This window comes from Delphinapterus leucas, chromosome 19 (genome assembly GCF_059928025.1).
Source record: "Delphinapterus leucas isolate spDelLeu-1000000601 "Yukka" chromosome 19, BTC_Dleu_Yukka2, whole genome shotgun sequence".
NCBI lineage: Eukaryota > Metazoa > Chordata > Mammalia > Artiodactyla > Monodontidae > Delphinapterus > Delphinapterus leucas.
Genome location: NC_143147.1, coordinates 51402570 through 51422511, shown reverse-complemented (window position 1 = coordinate 51422511; position 19942 = coordinate 51402570). Strand labels below are relative to the sequence as shown.

At 57.3% G+C, this 19942-nt stretch overlaps 2 protein-coding genes across 2 annotated transcripts; one reads left to right on the top strand and one right to left on the bottom strand.

The window, feature by feature from the left end:
- Positions 1-273: 273 nt before the first annotated feature.
- Positions 274-15494, bottom strand: CNTNAP1 (contactin associated protein 1). The gene is made up of 24 exons (XM_022557738.3): positions 15223-15494; positions 14251-14352; positions 13963-14156; positions 13366-13513; positions 13070-13273; positions 12274-12458; positions 11510-11653; positions 10623-10884; positions 9983-10132; positions 9553-9724; positions 8981-9087; positions 8715-8834; positions 8142-8345; positions 7783-7939; positions 7569-7696; positions 7086-7271; positions 5643-5864; positions 5147-5386; positions 3889-4242; positions 3600-3727; positions 3047-3140; positions 2614-2859; positions 2458-2505; positions 274-1619 (listed from the first exon to the last, which is right to left on the bottom strand). Exons 1-24 carry the CDS (start codon positions 15287-15289, stop codon positions 1351-1353), a joined length of 4131 nt encoding a protein of 1376 aa, XP_022413446.1. The 5' UTR covers positions 15290-15494; the 3' UTR covers positions 274-1350.
- Positions 15383-18550, top strand: CCR10 (C-C motif chemokine receptor 10). The gene has a single exon (XM_022557747.3). It carries the CDS (start codon positions 16975-16977, stop codon positions 18103-18105), a length of 1131 nt encoding a protein of 376 aa, XP_022413455.1. The 5' UTR covers positions 15383-16974; the 3' UTR covers positions 18106-18550.
- Positions 18551-19942: the final 1392 nt, after the last annotated feature.

The window sequence follows — 19942 nt, the reverse complement described above, 5'->3', positions numbered from 1 at the left end:
CCTCGGGGTCCAGGGATGGACCCTGGAAGGATCCAGGGATGGTGGTACAGGGGCAGCTCGGGTTGAAGCTGTAGCATTCTGATCTCCGCTTGTCCACGGAGATCTGGGGTTGGGGGAGATCTGGGGTTGGGGGAGACCTGGGGTAGGGGGTTGGCAAGAAGCAAGCAGGCTTCCAGTAGGTGATGCAAGGATTTTGAGTGCTCCCCATAGAGTTTCTGGAGCCGTCAGATTAGCTGCCTTAAAATCATCCCACTGTGCCCTAACCACGACGCCAGCTACCACACACAGACTTAGGCTCTGTCACTCTGCTTTATTAGAACAGCTCCAAGTCTGAGAGCACAGCTTCAGAGTGGAGGCCGGATCAGGCTTGGGTGAATGACCAGCAGACCTCATGAGACTTCCAACACAGGAGGAGCACACTACAGACCGTGGGCACAGCACAGGACAGGACAGTCGATTGATTTTTTCTTTTATATATAAACTGATAATTTAAAAAATTAGAGTAATATATAGAGTTTCTCTAGAGAGAGACATTGCAACAAAAAATATATATAAAGAATATGACCTCCGGGGCAAACGAAGCAGCATCTCTGAGCGGAGGAAAGAGGGCTCCTCATGCATTGGAGAGGGGGGCCAAGCCTTTGGACAGGCACCAAGGCTACTGCATATCTTGGAAGAGGGAGGAAGAGTAGAGGGCTGGCTAGTCAGCGTGTCTGCGTTATTCTCTGTACATTGCAAGTTTTTTATGGCTTTGGCTAAAGCATGTAAAGCAGTGGAGGTACTAAGGTGCTAAACTGAGGCCTCTCGGTCTCTGTAAAAAACAAAAAACGGGGGTGGGAGACATCAGTGAAGCCCTCCCTAATCCCCAACTGAGTGGAAGCCGATGGAAGATGTTCTGCAGGGGAGGGGGGAGGCTGGGGGGTATGATTCAGCAGCCTCCTCCCCCCATACCCCGTGCACCCCTGCAATCCCACACATCTGTCCCTGCTGAGATTGAATATTTGAAGGGAGGCAGTTAATCTCCCCTGCACTCTGTTGTTAATCCCTGGCAGCAGCTGGGACAGGGATGGCAGGAAGGGCCTGTCTTAACCCCATGAGGCTTCTTTGGGGCAGGCAAACAACCAGGAGCCTGGGGAAATGGGGACGGGCAGGGCATTGGTTTAGGCAGTGAGGCTCAGCCACTCCCTTTGGTCCCATCTGTAGCTCTGCCCACCACACTTGGCAGGAGGGAAATCCTCTGGATGAGCAGAGCCAGCTAAGAGGAGCCAAATGTCCCTAACGGGTGGGGTAGAGGCAGGGATTGGGGAATTTGGAGGAGATGGACTTGGTCCCTGAAGCCCTCCTCCTGATTCATTCGGACCTAGACTCCTCCAGGATCTGGGGTAGGTTTTGGTCCCGGGGGCCAGGGGCTGGGGCTGGAACTTGGGTAGAAGCTGGTGTTGGGGCCGGGTCTGGGGCTTGGGCCGGGCCTGAAGTAGGTAGGGGAGGTTTGCTGCCAGGGTGGTAATCGTGAGTGGCCTTGGGCTCATTGGTGTGGTAGGAGCCCTTGTAGCGATGATTTTGCAGATAGAAGAGCACCAACATTCCCACCAACCCCAGCAGCAAGAAGGCCACCAAAACTGAAAGAGAAAAAAAGGAACAATTCAGGGCAGATCTTTGGGGTTTCACCTATATACATACACACATATATGCTTTTGGCCTAAAGCATACGTGTACAAGAGCGTCAGCTGTATGGCCACAGCAAGCCATTCTTAAGTATCTGGTAGGTCTAAATTCCTGGCTCATCCCCTGCCGTCTTCTATTTCTAACATTCTCTTTCCACATCCCTGGTACTTACCCCAATTTCTCATCCCTCTGGATGTTACTGCACCCCCATTTCCTCATCCCTTAGCTTTAGCCTCATTTTATTTTTAATTTTCTTATAACAGTTTTATTGAGATATAGTTTACGTACCATAAAATTTACCTTTTTATAGTGCAGTAAAGCTCCTTTTAATAAACAGTTCCTGCCCAATTCTGGGACCTTTTAGATATTGAACACCTGACTTTGGTGGAACATAATGACCATGATCCAGCAGATAAGCACGTGACTTAAGCTGCTCATCAGGAAGTGGAGATTATCTGATCCACAAGGTCATAAAGTCAGATGTGACCAGCAATGGACTACCACTGAGAAGAGGTGGTATATGGGATCAGGCATTGATGGGCACATCACGGTAAAAGCTTTAGCCCCATTTTGATATTTCATTTCAATTAAAAGTCTATAGCATCCTCAGACATTTAAAAATCTCCAACCTGATTATCAGCTACCTTCAGCATAGCCTGTCTCATCCTTCTGGGCGCCACCATGCACCTAGTGCCTTCACCACCCCTCAGCCCTGAGGATACGGGGCAGGGAGGCAACGCTGACAGCCAGAGGGTAGAATGAGGAGGTCAGGGTAGTGACTGTGCTACTCACAGCCCAAAAGTATGGCAACCCATCCGTCATCGTGGTAGTATGGGAAGTCTGAAAAAGAGAAAGCACCAGGTAGGAGAAGCCGCCCCCAGGTTAAGAATCATTTCCTTTCCCTGTTGTCCCTCTCTTCCCTTCCTTTATTGTGTCCCAGGGATGTACCTGGGGGCAGATACCAGGGGTCCAGCTCAGGTGGCACCTCTGAGACGAGACGTGGCATGGCTCCGCAGTTAGACTCAGACAGTTCTCCCTGAACGCGAAGGGCCTCAGCCAGCTCCGAGGTCATGGGTCGAGGTGTTCGGAAGTGGCTCTTGAGGGGGGCCACATTGTTGAATCGGACACCAGACAGGCAGCCCGAGAAACCTGGTGTGTTGTAGCGCTGGATCTCCGGGTCAATCACTCCCGTCTCTGAGGGAGAGGCAGCCAAGAAAGAAACGGGCTTGGACCACCAATAGCCCTGCCCCCTCTCACCATCGCTAGGTTCCCACGCTTTATCAGCACCTTCAATGCCACTCCCCGTCCTTCACTCCCCTCTGGGCTCCAGGGACTTCACCCACAGCTCCTTACCCAAAACGCCCTCTCAGCCCCAGCTTACCCATAACGCGCCCCAGATACAAGGCCTTGGGTGAGTCCAGCTGGCTGTCCACCAACAGTGAGAACTTCTGTTCTGTCAGGGGGAAGTAGTCCACCTGAGTGGGGAGGGGAAAGGAGATGAGGGAGGGAGAACCGGGGGCAGACGTAGCCTAGGCCAGGCTGGAACTCTCCTCTCCCAGTTGGTGGTGAGTCCTAGCTCAGTCCCAGGTGGGGAACCCCTGGACCCAGACATAGGATTTGGTATTAAAAACCCAACAACCTGGTTTTGAGCCCTGTCTTCGCAGCTTACGGTGGTTTGACTTTGGGAACACCACTTTACTGTCTGAGCCCCTTTAGTGATTTGTCAAACGAAGATAAGAAGAAGAGCTGCCTACCTGAACCACCTCACAGAGAGGCTGTGAGGTCCCGTGAGATTACACACATGAACATCCTCTGTAAATTGGAACGTGCTCTACAAATGCTAAACATTTGGCATTTCCCACTGCCGCAACCTAGATGGCGAGGTTGTGGTCTGAACGGGCCCGCCTCCCTTGTCCCCCTCCCCCTGCACGCACCTGTATGAAGAGGTTGCGGTAGACCCGGGTGAGGTTGACGCTGTGGGGCTGGCCGTCAGTCACGGGGCGGGTGGTTAGTTGGTACACGTAGGGACTGGTGCCCAGCTGGTAGCGCAGCTGCAGGGTCCCTGTAGGGTGTGGAGGAGGAAGAGGGGGGGTCTCCTCTCAGCTCCCAAAGCCCCCATCTTATAAGAGCACTTGAGTCCTTGTATTGGTCAATCGATAGTTACGAGAATGGAGGGCACCCAGAGACAGCTGGAATTGAGAGCGAGAGCCTCGGGGGGCTTACCGTCTTCCTTGATGAGCACAGCCATGTAGTCACGCACAAAGGAGCTGACGTAGAGCAGGACGGCGGGGGCGGAGTGGGTGCTGAAGCTGAAAGACACCTCCTCTCCAGTGACATTATAGACAGGTCCACGGTAGCCCGGCACCGGCCGGCCAGGCCGCGGGTAGTCAGGCAGGCGGTACCCAGGGCCGTGGTAGCCGGGCGCGTAGCCGGGGGTGTCGTAGCCGGGGATGTAGCCGGGCTCGTAGCCCGGCACTGGCCGGCTCAGCATGTGGGAGAACTCGCGGGCTGCGGAGCGCAGCGCTGACTGGAGGTTATAGCGCATCCAGGTGCCCGGCTCAAAGAAACCGCCAATGTCTGAAGGCAGAGGTAGTGAGGTCAGGGCCCCCGTTCCCACATTCAGACGCTGTGTATGTCATTCACACACACCCTCTGGCACGTGTCCCCAGTTTCAGCCACCACCACAACCCGTCTCCATTCACTTTTAGGTCCTCTGGCACCCCTGTATCACGGAACGGAATCTTAATATCATGGGTAATGTAAAAGATCATCTAATCCAACCCCTGCGTTTTACAGCTGGGGAAAGCGAGGCTCAGAAATGGGTAGCTACTTGCCTAGGGATACACAGTAAGTGGACAGTCAAGATTAGAATCGAGATACCGTAAGCCCATCTGGTACACCTGCCACTACTCACACTTCCGAACCAAAACCAAAGGTCTTCTGTCAGTCCCTTAGTCCCTGTATCTCCCTACCTCACCAGACTTCTCCCACCAGTGACCTCCCTGCTCACTCATGCCCCTAGACGAGGCTTAGGGAGGCTGCAGTCTGGGTATATGTGCAGAATCTTGCTATGGTGAATGTCAAGGCTTGCCTTAACCAAGGACCAGGTTGTAGACATGTTTTAGGAGTGAAGCGATTGTCGAATAGGAAATGGCATAGGAGGGCATCGTGCAGCCTGAGGGGGATATGCTTGCAAGTGGGGTGACCTGTGTTCCCTCGGTGACAGTGGGAAGATGGGGAAGTTATTTGCTTGTTGCTTTTGATCTTTTTCGTGCCAGCTAGCTGTACCATCCCTTCCTTGCCCCACTTTATGCCTTTGGAGTCACCCAACATCTTCAACTGCCTGACTGCCCCAGCTCAGAGCTCAGGAGCCCAGGACGACCACAGTTTTCCCCGATGCTGACTTTGTGCCCTCCTTCCTTTCCTGCCCTCCCTACATCCCATTATGGCTCCCTGTCCTCCCATAACCAGCAGCACTAACCGTGGTTGCAATATGGCCCGTCAAAAGCCGTGAGGTCACAGTCACAGGTGTAGTAGCTGTAGCGCTCCACGCAGCGGCCTCCATGGAAACAGGGGAACCGGGGGTGGGCGCAGTGGCCCGTGCAGTTGGGTGAGGTACCCTCAGAGGCATTGGCACGGCCCTCCAGGTTCAGAGTCACTCCGTTCAGACGCATAGCCCTCAGGCAACCCACGAAGGGCCGCCTCTTAAGCTCCGCAGATCCTGGGGAAGTTGGACAGGTCAAGAAATGGGTGTAGAGCCAGAGACAGGGATAAGCATTGGGGTTCGGAAGGGAGCCAAGGGGGCTAGAAGAACAGAATAGATGCCAGGGACTGGAGAGGAAAGGTGGGCCTTTGGCTCACTCTGAGGTCGAGGGGATCGGGACCTAAGACACAGGGTTCCTGGAAACAAGGAGAGTGGCCTTGAGAGTGGGGGAAGGTGTCAGAGGCTTCAGGCCTGCCTCTGGGTTGCTGCTCACCAACATAGAGGGGCTGGTCGTACTCCAGCCAGATGTAGGTCTGCAGGGGCATCGGCCGCACCACCCAAGGCCGGTGATCCACGCGGAGCCGCGCCTGCTTTACATTGATTTCAGCCCGGACCAGGTGCCACTCGTCATCGTTGAACTCAAAGTCATCGGAGTGCACTGTCAGGTTCTCATCCCCATTCCCCACGTCGAATGCGAAGACCACATCCCGGGATGCTGGACAACGTTGGGGTTTAGGGGGAGAGGACTCAGACCTCCAAGATCCCTCACAGGTTCACCTGATACAACCCCTCTTCTTCACCCTTTGGAGCTCCTTGAATGTCCCTCCAATCTGTCTACAGCCTGGGACAAAACCCATAAACTGCTTAAAACCTCATACCCCGGACTTCCCTGGTGGCGCAGTGGTTAAGAATCCGCCTGCCAACGCAGGGCACATGGGTTCAAGCCCTGGTACGGGAAGACCCCATATGCCGCGGAGCAACTAAGCCCGTGTGCCACAACTACTGAGCCTGCGCTCTAGAGCCTGCGAGCCACAACTACTGAGCCCACGTGCCACAGCTACTGAAGCCCGCACTCCTAGAGCCCGTGCTCCACAACAAAGAGAAGCCCCCGCAATGAGAAGCCCACGCACCGCAACGAAGAGCAGCCCCCGCTCGCCGCAACTAGAGAAAGCCCGCGTACAGCAATGAAGACCCAACGCAGCCAAAAATAAATAAATAAATAAATGTATAAAAAAAGAAAAAAGCCCTCATACCCCTGGTCTCTCTCAAATTCCCAGATCCATGGAGCCAGCTTCCCAGCCCCACTTCTCAGGTTAGAAGCATAGCTCATCAGGTAGAAGGCCCCCACACACCAGGAGTCCAGCTTCCTTACAAGTCAGGGACCTAAGGTCCAGAGAGGCTAAGTGGGCGCTCGGGGTCACGAAGCCAGCTGTCAAGACAGAGCTGGGGGACTTCCCTGGTGGCGCAGCGGTTGAGAGTCCGCCTACCAATGCAGGGGATGCGGGTTCGATCCCTGGTCCGGGAAGATCCCACGTGCCGCGAAGCAACTAAGCCCGTGCAACCACAACTACTGAGCCTGTGCTCTAGAGCCCGCGAACCACAACTACTGAAACCCACACGCCTAGAGCCTGTGCTCCGCAACGAGAAGCCACTGCAATGAGAAGCCTGCATACCACAATGAAGAGTAGCCCCCGCTCTCTGCAACTAGAGAAAGCCCACACAGCAACGAAGACCCAATGCAGCCAAAAATAAATAAATAAATAATAAATAAATTTATAAAAAAAAAAAAGAGCTGGGTGTAGAAGCCAGCGCCATCTGAAGTCCTTTCCATGCAGCCTCGCAGAGGGGCATCTTACCCCTTGTCGCTTGTCCCAGCCTCCACCCACCCCACACCTCCCCAGGGATCTTCATCCCCCGGCAACGTCTGCCTGCTCACTGTTGAGTTCCACCCGCACGTAAGGTCGGCGCCACTGGCAGTAAGGGCCCCCGGTATTCTCTAGGAAGACTCCTGAGGGAGCCGAGGTCCTGAAGTAGAAGGAGACATCAAGGCTGTGGTTGGCCTGGATTGGGGGAAAGCGCAGTGCAGCCCCAGTGTGGAAGGCGATGGTGTTCCAGGAATTTCCTACAAAACCAGATGGAGGAAGGCCTTGTCAGCGAGGTAGGAGGGGAGAAGAGTGAGGCAGCCTCAGATCGGGGGGAGACAGGGCAAAAGGGGACAACTAGGGGTCCCCAGGGAAACTTAAGGCGTGTAATGAAAGAGAGGAAGGTGCCGAGGAACAACACAGGTGTGGGCATATCACACCAGGAGCTGGGGTGTCTGGCAGTGTGTCCTAGAGACCCCCAGTGGATCAGGTAGCCTAGATTTTGGAGACTGGAGAGCTGACCCTGGGAGGGTACACAAAAAGGGTCTGTCACTCACGATCACCATAGCAGCGCAGAGGCCTCAGGAAGAACTGGGCCTCAGAATTGGAACGGTTCGTGTCCCCCACCACCACCTGAGTGACAGGCAAATGGTCCACAAAAGTCAGCAGGCCCTTGTCGGTTCTCCTGTGGGGACAGGATGTGGTGGCTCAGCCTCTGCCACTCAGCTGTCCCTGGCGTCCTGAAAGCCCTGTCCCTTTGCCCCCCCTTACCACTGGGGCTGGTCGGCATCACAGTTACAGTGCAGAGCGGGGTCCACACAGCTCCGGTCCAGACCACAGGCACAGCGCTGAATGCCGGGCTGCGAGCCACCCCAGTAGAAGTGCTGCTCCTCATTTCGGCCAATCCAGAAGCTATAGGGGTAGCCTCCTGGGGAAGAGGTGCAGGCAGTCTCCAGGCCCTGCCCTCCATTAGCCTCTGGGCTCCTCTCTCACCCTTCCAACCAGCCCAGACCCTTTCTTGAATCCTGTAGCCCAGGGCTCCCTTGAACCCTCTAATCCTCTTCTCCCAGACCCCACAGGTCTCTCCTCCAGCTCTCTACCTTGCCTTCCCCACCCCCACCCCCCCTAACCTGCAGTGTTGAGCAGCCGGGAATTGTAGCAGGAGAACTCAATCCACTGTTCGCAGTGCTGGGAAGCATTGGCCAGGGCACTGACTTCCTCCCAGGATGCATTCCAATACTGGACGGCCCCGAGGAATGGCCGCTCCATGCTAGAACCTGTCACCCGAGTTGTCCACAGCCTGTCATGCCTCACAACTGTCCAGGCCCGGTTCTCTGGGGGAGGGGGATGAGACAGAGCTGTGGCTGGAGACGGGCATTCTCTACCCATCTCCCTGCCCCGCCCCCAGCACCACTACTGCAATCCAGAGACAAGAAACGTGGCCGGCAGCTCCACTGCAGCCCTGCTCTAGGCCCCCAACGTCATAGGCCGGAGATGAGACAGCTGGAATGGATCAGGAAGCTGGAATCTACCTGCAAGGCTAGATTACAAATCCCTGAGTGTCCCCTTCCCCCTTCTGTCCTCCTTTACCCCCACCACCATTTAGTCTCACTGGCCCCTGTCCACCCTTCCACCCTTCCATTTCCCCCACGCTCCGCATTGCGTCGTCAGCTGCCCCTCCGCCACCCGTCAGAGCCGCTCACCTCGGATGTCACAGTGCACTACAAATGGCTTCAGGGGGCCACTCCCATCAGGATCAATGGTGAAGTTGCCGGAAGTTTTCCCACTGAGCCGGTAAGCCTCACAGGATTCCTTATACAAAGCTGGTTGGTGGTGAGGTGGGGAAAAGGCAGTTATAGGGTCAGGGGGCTAGGAGGGCCAGCCCTACCAACTCTAGCGGCCTCAGGATTGCCAGAAACCTCCTGACCTCCCCTGTCTCTGACTCTCCCCCGTACCCAAGCTGGCTTACGTTGGTGGCAGGTCTCCCCCTTGTAGCCCGTCAGTTCACAATAGCAGATGAAGTCATCCCAAGACTGGTAGCAGCGTCCATCATGCTCACACATATTAGGGCTGCACCTAGGCGAGGGGGTCAGCACCGAGGGAAGGAGCCTTATGGGGAGCTTGAGAGTACGGTCTGATCCTTACAAGCTTCACTCCCAGCTCCTGGGAGCACCAAAACCCAGTGTGAAACATACTCCACCTAACAAGCTTAAATGCTGGGGCATTAGGCAGGCCTCAGGGCTCAAGTACTATACTGTTTCCCCTTCCCCAAAGGAATAAATAATGCCTTACTTCCCCCACCCCCCAAATAAAACCCTCGAGGACAAAAAACAGATGCTTCATTTCCATTCTGAGCATGTGTCACTTTAAGGGAAGAAATAGAAGGTGAGAGGTCAAGGAGGAATCATCCCCAGGTAGGAGACTTTGGAGCTGGGACCAGGAGAAGGGAGATCATTGAGAAAGGCCATTCCCATCATTGGGAGACCATGGAAGAGGGCTTTGGAGGGGTCACCTCTTGTAGGGAGAGGGGCTTCTGGATACCTATCAGTGATGCCACATGTGTCAAAGAGGACCTCAGCATAGTATCCAAGCCGCTGGCCCTCCACCAGAGTCAGGTTGACCAGTTGACCATCCACCTTGAGCAGCTCCATGCAGCCATGGAATGCCGTCTGGTTGGAGTGGCAGCCCGATCGACTGGCTGGCTTGGGACAACCTGGAGCAACCACCCCTGTGAGGCCCTCCCCAGGGGAGACTCCAGCGACCCTCCCCCAGGGAGATGCCAAGGGAGAGCCAGACATGAAGGAAGGAAGGGGGCTAGTAGACAATGACAGTGACCTTCCAGTCCCCAAGGCCCCAGAGGGACAAGAGGGATTTACTGCTACAAAACTCTCCATGTAGCCCTGTCTGGGTGGACTTAGATGGGGCCTTCCCACCCAGAGACAGGGGTCTAGCCAGGTCGGCCTCCACTTACCTCCAAAGAAGTATGAGGTTCCTGTACGGATCAGCAGTGGGTATGAGACCCTGACCTCTGCCCCCTCCACATCATCAATGCTGATGACTGCATGGTTTTCCTGTGCCACAAAATTCACCTCGTGCCAAAAGCCATCATTCAGGCGGAACCCTGGACAGGACAGGAGGATGGTGTGTGTGGGGGGGAGGAGGGGCACCACGTTCTAGAAGAGTACCTAGAGCGGGGAGGCAGCAACCCCACTCTGTGTCCTAACAGTAGCCTATGTGCCTCCCATTTTTACACTTATCAACCTGAGTGGTGACATCTCTGAATGTCTCTCTTCACTGTGTGGAACCCCAGTGGCTGACACAAAAGTCATAACTGAATGACACCTCCAGAGACCCTCCGGAACTGGAGAGTACCAGGATTCTCGGCCTTCCTGCTTCTCCTTAGCTCCTCAGATCTGCCCCGTCTTCCAACTCCCAGCAGCCTCCATCCACTCCCACCTTTTCCCAGGGCCCTGGGACCTCCTGCCCTGCTCCCTCCCTTCACTCCCTCACCCCTCTCCGGTGTGCAAAGGCTTCAGTCCAGGCCTACAAACTCCTCTGCTCTTTGCCCTTCTCTGGCCTCCCTGTGCCTCCCCCTTCCCTCCACCCCTCACCAGCAGCAAACTGAAGTTTCTTTCGGCCAGTCTGCACGATGGACACATTGACCTGCCCTTCACTGAGCATCAGCTCCACGTGGCCCAGCCCATCCCCCAGGCGGGAGAAAAGTAGCAGCCCGGTGAGATCCCAGGTACGGAAGCGAAAAGAGACTGCGAGGCGGCCTCGGCGAGGGAAGCCAGGCACTTGCACGAAGTTGTGAGGACCTCCAAAGTTGACGGGGTGAGGAACCGGGTCCAGGCAACGGAATGCCACCTTACCCTAGGGACGAAAGTGAGGATCCGTCAGCACCCGAGCCGATGCCCCGCCCCACCTCTGTGAGGAGTGAGGTTCCCTGGGTGCATCTGCCCAACTCCCCCAGAAACATGTCCAGCTGTGGAGGAGGTCTCCAGCCGCCAAGTCGGCCTGCAGGACTCTCTCCTGATCTACATCGTCTCCAGGGGCGACCGCCCCTCCCCTTCCTTCCAGCGTGGAGAGGCGATTTCCCCGCCTGCTTCCCGGAAGCAGTGCCTGATTACGCTCCTGAGTTCGGGTGGGGGGAGCACCCACACCCACACACCGAAACAGCCCTGGGTTCAAGTCCCTCCTCAGCCCCTGCGCAGCTGCGTGACCCCTGGTGGAGCCACTCAGGGTCACTACACCTTATTTTCCTCAGTTATAATTGAGGAGATGCTTAGACCGCACCACAGCTTTTAACTGGGGGGTTGGGAGCTGGCCTTTTGCACTTCCTGTGAGTCAGTGATGATACCATCACCCCCACTTGAGCATCCAGCTGGGGAGAGGGGTCCTCGGCTTTTACATGATTCGCAATCTCTCTTCCCACTCCACCTCTTGGTTCCAAGCGGCTTTGACGCCCCAGTCCTCCCAGATCCCCCTGCCCACTGGCCTCGAAGGTGATCCGTGAATGGCGCCGCACGGCCAGGTCCGCGATGTTGACTCGGTTGAAGATTACGTTTTCCATGCAGCCGCGGAAATTATGCCGATAGGCAAGGTTCTTCTGCGCGGCGCCCACCAGACCCCCGATGAACATCTGCGGGGCGGAGTGAGGAGTGAGTACGCTACAAATGGCTTCAGGGGGCCACTCCCATCAGGATCAATGGTGAAGTTTCCAGAAGTTTTCCCACTGAGCCGACAAGCGCGGCAGCGCGCACACCTTTCTCACGCTCCCCCCCCCACCCCCGCCGTACACTTTCCCACGCTCCAGGCAGATTGAGTTTTATAAGACTTGAGACACACAGTGCCCCAGTATCGGTATTGAAGCTGGAAGCTCGCTGGGCCTCCCCAGGCTTGGGTTCTAGCCCTGACTCCACCACAAATTGGCTGCATGCCCTTAGGTAAGTCAATGAACCTGTCTGGGATTCTTTATCTGCAGATCAGGGCCTGAAGGGGGCAATTTTCTCATCCTGTCCGATCCCCCAAATCCAGATTTCCAGACTCCATCTCAGTAGTTCTGGGGTGGAGTCCGGGAATCTGCGTGCTAACAGCAGCAGCAACAACAAAAACCCAGGCCTTTCTGGGAGTTTGCCAAGAGCTGCTAGCATATTCAGACACCCGAAAGCAGAGTCTTACCTCTGGTAGAGAAAAGTGCTGTCCCCCACCGGCCCACCCAGCATCCCACTTCACCAAATGGCTCCTCCCCTCTCCGCTCACCTCGGTGTCCAGGTTCAGTCTCTCGAAGTCGCCATTGAGCACGAAGCGCTGCTCGTAGCCGTCCAGGGTGAGATTTGCTTCGCGGCCAAATCGGTCCACGCGTACGTAATGCCAGTGCTGGTCATTGAGGACGCCACCAGCGCTCACGGTTGTGTGACCGGGCCTTGGCTGGATGGGGCTGCTGCCTGAGGGTAGGGTGGGGCGGGGTCAGACCTGGAACCTGGAAAACCCAAGTGAGCCCTACTGCCCAGCTAGTCCCCAGGCAGAGCAGCAGCCGGCAGCACAGAGGAGGGACTGCTCAGGGCCCAGGGCAGCCAGGGAGGGTGGGCATACAGAGATTGGACCACCCTCAGCCTGGGATGGAGCAGTGGCCATTGGCAAGTATGGACTTAGAGTAAGCCATTTAACCTCTCTGAGCCTCTGTTTTCCTATCAGTAAAACTTGAGACACGATAGTTGCTTCTACCTCATCACGTGGATGTTATGAAAAGCGATTGAGATGCAAAATAATAACGCTTTAGGCGTGTGTGTATACGTATATACAACGTTTTTACAATGAGGAAACAGACTGGGGAAGTGCTTGTCCCGCTGGTAGGTGGTAGAGCTGAGACTGGAATCCGCTTCTCCTGATCCCGAGTCCACTGTTTTGCTAGCACCAAATTTTACACAAAAAAGGTGGGTTGGTCCAAACATTAAGGAAGGGAAGGATAAGGAGTGGGGTGCGGCTTCGCGGAGGAGGTGCAACAAGAGACGTGGGAGGAGAGCCTCAGGCTTTGCGCCGGGATCTCTGAGCTCACCCAGGCTCATGTGCAGCAGCAAGTGCGCCCCCTGCAGCTCGAGTGTCACGTAGTCGCCCTGGGCGCCCTCGGCGTGCAACAGGAGCCCGTCCTTCTCTTCGGTCTTGAAGCTGAAGGCGAACACGTCCCACAGACTCCGGCTGACCCCTCGCGGGAAGCGGTACGAGATGGCATCATCGCCATCGAAATAGAGCACGTCGGACTCTGCGCGAGGGGCACTAGGTGGGTTGGGGACCGGGGAGACTCTTTGTCTCCCGGGCACCACCCCCACCCGGCCCACGACCTCACACCCTTACTGTAAGGGCAGCCGTAGAGGCCGAGCCTCAGGCCGATCTTGCCGCGCGGGTTCCAAGCCAAGGGCACGATGCGGATGTAGCGCGCCGTGAAGTGGTAGTGCAGGTCGTGGCGAACCACCGCCGACTCGTTCACGTTACCGAAGAAGGTCTGAGGGGCAAGGGAAGAGGAGTGACCACGTCCCCACCCTCTGCTTGTTTCTCCACAGCCTCCCAGTCCACAGTTGTCGCATCTAGCCAATCTCGACTTCTGGAAGGCAAACACTCCTTATCTCCCCTGCCTTCATGGCTTTACACAAACACAGTTTCCCTAGCCTAGAGCGTCCCATTATATCCTCAAAGGTCAACTCAGATGTCACCACCTTCATGAAGCTCTCCCAGCTTTTACCCTGAAGTATGTTAAACCCTGTCCCTGGGAATATCTCGCACACATGGGGAGCCGACAGTCCCTCTGGACTGAGTCCTTGGGGAGGAAGTCACTGCTCCTCATCTGTGCCCTCACCACTGCCTGCTGCCCCTCCCCCAAGACTGTGCCCGGCCCAGCCCAGTTCACAGAGCAGAAAAGGTTCCCCAAGTGTGTGCGCAGGGAGCCTGGAGTACCGCGTTGTGCCCTCGCTGATAGAACGGTGTCCAGCTGTCCACTCGGTCGCCATAGAGCAGCATGTAATGTGTGACCCAGTCCCAAGAGTTAAAGGAGCCCTGCGTGGCCACAGCCCGGATCCGGTGCTTCTTCATTAGGTCGATCTGGAGCCAGGGATTTGGGTCTCCAATCCGGGGAGACCATCCGCTTATGCCTATGGAAGGGGCAAGGCCTTTCACCACTGGCTCCCCATTCACCTCCAGCCCTCCAGAGTCCCCCACCCCACCATGGGGCGCCACCACGCTCACCGTGCAGCCGGGCAAAACGGGGTGCGGTGAACAGCCCATAGTAGGAGGAGGCACCCAGGGAGCGTGCATACAGGGGCCCAACCAGCTCCTCGTCACAGCCGTCTGGGTTGGGGGAACAGACATGTTGATCAGGGTGGCCCCTCCCAGTCTTCCCAAAGGCCCAGCACGCTGAGCAACCGGAGCTCTTTCTTCTCTCTCCCCCATTGCAGACCCAGCCCCAACTTAAACCATCTACTCAACCTGGTCTGCAGCAACAGCTGCACACTTCGGGGAGGCTGCCTTCTTCTTCTGAAAGAACCCGTAGGCCAGACCCTGCCTAGTACCGGCTGGGGTTCAGTACACCCACAAACACAATCCCAAACCTCAGCATCTTTTAGAACCTGAGTCACCCCAAGACACCAGTCCAGCCCCAGCCTTAGCCTCAGTCCCAGTCAGCAGCACCCACAGACCTGCACCAACCCCAGATCCGGGCCTTGGTCCCAGCCCCAGCCAGTCCAAGCACCATCACCAGTTCCACGTGCAACCTTAGCATCATAAAGGGTCACCAAATACTGCATGGATCCCAACCCCAAAATCCAGCCCCAGCCTCAGCCCCAAACTCTGGTCCCTGGGCCAGCTCCAAGCCCAGCCCCAGCCCCTGGCAAAACCTTAACCCTAGCGGGGTCACTGGCACCACCCTTATTCCCAACACTCAAACCCAGGCACTAGCTCCCGCTTGGATCCCAGTCCCAAATCCCCGCCCGGGCCGACTCTATCTTCAGCTCTGAGCCCAGCCCCGTCGCCGGGCGCGCGCGCCAGCCTCGGAGCTGCATTGCGGAGCGCCGGGGAGAGGCAGGAAAGGATGAAAGCGCACGAGCGCGCGCCGGCCGGGAAAGGACCCGCGACCACCCAGCCGCAATGCGGTGCGGGACCCGCCCTGCAGACCTTAGACTCCCGGGCCCAACCCCGCCTGCCTGCGAGCCCCGCACTCACAGTAGCCCCAGCCCCGGGCTCCCGAGACCGCGGCGAGCAGGATGCAGAAGAGCCGGAGACGCATCATGCAGGGCTGACGGATCCCGGCGGCCGCCTCCCAGTGCCCGTCTCCGGCTAGGGCTCCAGTTCCAGCTCGGGCTTTCCTCCTGGGGTTCGCAGCGGATGGCTATCTCTCGACCCCTTACCCACCCCTCCCTCTTTCCTCTCTCCCCCAACCTTTCTCCCTTGTATCTCTCTGTGCTGTTCCTGGTCCTCCGCTGTTCTCGCCTCTCCTTCCACCCTCTCTCTTCTCACCTCCCCCCTCCCCCAGCCTCTCTCTCCTGGCACGCGCCGCTTTCCCGGACCCCGCGCAAGCGCGCGCCTCAGCCCTACTGCGAACGGGCGGGGTAGAGAGCCTCCCGTCGCCGGGAAATACCCTGAATAACCCGAGGCCGACAGGGACTGTGGCCGCAGGGATGGGGGAAGGGAGGCTAGGGCCGGTTAGGGGGTCCTGAAAAATCCAAGAAAAGGGAGTTGGAAGGGGAGGGTGCTTGGAGATGAGGAGAAGAGTAAGTAAAAGAATCTAACATTTTCTGACAGCAAATTATGCTCCAGGCACCCGTACTAGGCACCCTCAGCACCCTGTGAATTCTGCATTTTTACCTCACTCCACTTTGCAGATGAAAAACCTGAGGCTCAGAGAGGTCAGAAAACCTACTTAAGATCACACAGGTGGCTAGCCAACGATGATATTACAAAACCCATTCTTTTTCTACTGGCACGGTAAGGAGAAATTATTTTTTAGGACGTAGAATAGGAAAGTTAGGTAAAGACGGCCCACAGACCCTAATCCCCACCGCCCTCCTGGCCCTTCTCCCCGCCCCTTCCTTCCTGTCCCACTAGTTTAACTTCTGTCCCCAGTGGCTTTACCTCAGAAACCCGAGTAGCCAGAGATGGGGACTGAGCCCGCAAAGCAGGTGGGAGTGGGGGCAGGGGGGTAATGGTTACAGAGAGGGAGGGTTAGGTGAAGGGACGGGATTCTCTACCTAGCACCAGGCCTCTGCCATGCTGTGACCTACCTAGGATGCCTGGAGCCCTCTGGGACCAGGGGCCCTCCAGATAGATCGGGCTGGTAATGAGACGCTGGGGTTCGGGGACGGGACTGGGGTTCAGAGGGAGGATGAGCTGAACCTAGAGATCTAAGGTCCCAACTGAGCCCAGAAAACCTGAGCTCCAACCCTTACGACCCCCTTGTCATGAGTAGTTCAGTGCACCTGTACTGGAGGCTAAGAGGTGGGGGTGAGAAGGGGAGAAGGGAAAGGAGACATAGAAAACCTCTCCAGGCCAAGCATGGAGTCCAGGGACCAGGTGTCAGGCAAAGTCTGCATGTAGATGTTCTTCCAGGAGAGGGCGCTGCAGAGGAACTGAAGCGCTAAGATCTATTAACAATACAGACACTTGGCCTATGGAGAGCACAGATGCTTCACATTCATTACCTTCCTTATTTCAAACAACCCTGCCGGGGGGCGGGGGGGGGGTTGCTGGTCAGGATTTCTAATCTTGACATTATGTATTAGGCAACTGGAGAGCCAGAAAGAGCAAGTGATTCACTCAAGGTCACCGAGGAAGCTGGATGTAGAGGCAGGAGGGGTGCGAGGGAAGCCAAGGCCTGTCTGAGGGTGTGCTAAGAAGAGTGTGGAGAAGAGTTTATGTCTTCTCCCCGGGTACTGTACCATTGTACCTGGTCACACAGGAGCCCCCAGCTTGGAATGCATGTGTGGGAGGGTGAGGTGTGTGGTGGAGGCATGCCTCATAAGGTCTCTCTTCTCATTTTGGCCTCCCCAGGTCTCCTGGGGCCCCTACTCCGGGGACGATGAGGAGGCATACTCGGCTGAGCCGCTGCCAGAACTCTGCTACAAGGCCGATGTCCAGGCCTTCAGTCGGGCCTTCCAACCCAGTGTCTCCCTGACGGTGGCTGCGCTGGGTCTGGCTGGCAATGGCCTGGTCCTGGCCACGCACCTGGCGGCGCGACGCGCTGCCCGCTCGCCCACCTCCGCCCACCTGCTTCAGCTGGCCCTGGCCGACCTTCTGCTGGCCCTGACCCTGCCCTTTGCTGCAGCCGGGGCTCTGCAGGGCTGGAGTCTGGGAAGTGTCACCTGCCGCGCCATCTCAGGCCTCTATTCGGCCTCCTTCCACGCCGGCTTCCTCTTCCTGGCCTGTATCAGCGCCGACCGCTACGTGGCCATCGCGCGGGCCCTCCCAGCTGGACCGAGGCCCCCGGTGCCGGGCCGTGCACACTTGGTCTCAGTCATCGTGTGGTTGTTGTCGCTGCTCCTGGCGCTGCCTGCTCTCCTTTTCAGCCAGGACGGGCAGCGAGAAGGCCAGAGGCGCTGCCGTCTCATTTTCCCCGAGGGCCTCACGCAGACGGTGAAGGGGGTGAGCGCCGTGGCGCAGGTGGTCCTGGGCTTCGCGCTGCCGCTGGGCGTCATGGCGGCCTGCTACGCGCTCCTGGGCCGCACGCTGCTGGCCACCAGGGGGCCCGAGCGCCGGCGCGCGCTGCGCGTCGTGGTGGCCCTGGTGGCTGCCTTCGTGGTGCTGCAGCTGCCCTACAGTCTCGCCCTTCTATTGGATACTGCCGACCTCCTGGCGGCCCGCGAGCGGAGCTGCCCCGCCAGCAAGCGCAAGGATCTGGCACTGCTGGTGACCGGGGGCTTGGCCCTCGCCCGCTGCGGTCTCAACCCCGTGCTCTACGCCTTTCTGGGCCTGCGCTTCCGCCAGGACCTGCGGAGGCTGCTACGGGGTCGAGGCTGTAGTCCAGGGCCTCACCACAGCGGCCGCTGCCCCCGCCTTTCTTCCTGCTCGGCTCCCACGGAGACCAACAGTATCTCCTTCTGGGACTACTAGAGCTGCGAATCAAGAGGAGGGGGGCGGGCTGAGGAAATGATTCCAGGGAGGGTAGCGGGAAGGGGGAGTAGGTGGGGGACACTGAGAAAGAGGTAGGGACATCAGGAATTGCTTCTGTACTTCGGCACATTAAACTGACAACATGGAAATGAGGGGCAACACAACAACTGTTACTATTTTTGACTCACCGGCTTGGAAGTGATTTGCAGCAGGGCAGAGCTGGTGGGTCCCCCACGGCCCCGCCCCTTCGCACTCCGCCGCGCTTGGCTCTGAGTGGAAGGCGCTGAGAGCCTGGGTGGGGGTGAGGGGCTGCTGAGCCTGCTAAAGCTTTAGGCACTGACACCCCCTCCACCTTCACCCGGTCTCTGCCAACAGAGGTGAGGTGGGGAAGCTGCCAGGCGACGAGGGGCGAGCGTTCCTCCTGAAATAGTGTAAGAAAGAGCTTTCTAACAACCAGAGTGCTATCCAGTAATGGCTGCCTTAGCAAGTACCGAGTTCCCGGCCTCTGGAATGTTCCGGCTGAGGCTGTCGGGGACTGTGTGTGTGCCTATGCCTGGTGTGGGGGTAGGAACGGGGCCAGGAGATTCCCGTTTTGGGTTGGATTCGGTTACCACTCTACAGTCCCTTCTAAGGTTCGCTGGTGGAGAGAAAAAGTTATTTGAAAAGTTGAGTCGCAGTTTTTCACCTTGGAGAAAATCCAAGGAGAGAATTCCAATTTGCAAATTTCCAAAGAGTGGTTAGCACGGGCGGGGTGGGGGTGGGGTGACAGCCATTCTCCGTCTTCCTTGGGGACGGGCTCAGAGGGAATGTACTGAGCCTGCCGGAGAGAGGTTAGACAAGGGAAAGAACTTCCCTGCAGGCAAGGGCCTGGGATCCAGATAGGGAAGAGAGTATATGGTGTGGTGTTTCCATCCCTAGGAAGTCTCAGCGCAGGCCACTCTCATCTGGGGCGAGGGCAAGTCTGGGATGGCCTCTAAAGACATTGATTCCTGGTCTTTGTTTTACACAGTCACGACAGGCAGGATGGTGTCCACGTGCGACAACTCTCGCAGTTTAATATCCGGTCAGCCAAGCTGCCCCGACCACTCCAGCCTGGAGTCTGGGGACCCAGGGCAAGAGGGGCGGAGCGTGGCGGGGATGTCTCCAGGGAGGCGCTGGCCTGTCGTCCCCGCCCTGTCCCGCCGCGCCCAGCTCCGGCTAGCCTTCCTTCTCGGAGTCTCCGGCGGCTGAGACCAAGAACCACGGCCTCCAGGGGCCAGGATCCAGGGAAGTCCCGGACACAGAGCCGATCTTCAAAGGGTCCCACACGCCAGTCACTGGGGTCCAACCTGGAACCCTCCACCAGTGATCTCAGGAATCGCCGCTGAGTCAGCAACGCACGCGCGCGCCCGCGGTCGCCCTGGCCCCGCCCCTCCTCTGGCCCCGCCCCGTCCGCTTAGAGCCTTGGTTAACCCCTTCCTACACAGAATCGCGGGATAGTCACCCTGAGGAGACTCCACTCCATTCGAAGACCACGGAACTCCCTAGAATCCGAAGTCACTCTCCCAACTGGAGTTCAGTGAGCTGTGCGCTCTACATTAGATTTTATTTCCGGCCTTGGTCTGCACTCTCTCAGAGTCTCTTCCTCAGCTTCTTCACCTCAAGAGGAGGTGACTGGGATCGCGGAACTGGACTCCCTCATCCAGGGGCGGAGGGCTACCTCTAGGGCTGTGCTTGGCGCAGGTAGCTAAGGCTGTTTCCTTTCTCTGGAACCCTGAGACGAGACAGGGGTGCAGAGGACAGCAGTCGGAGCCTTTCTCTATGCCCTGTGGGCACTTTGTTCTCCAAAGCTCCTGCT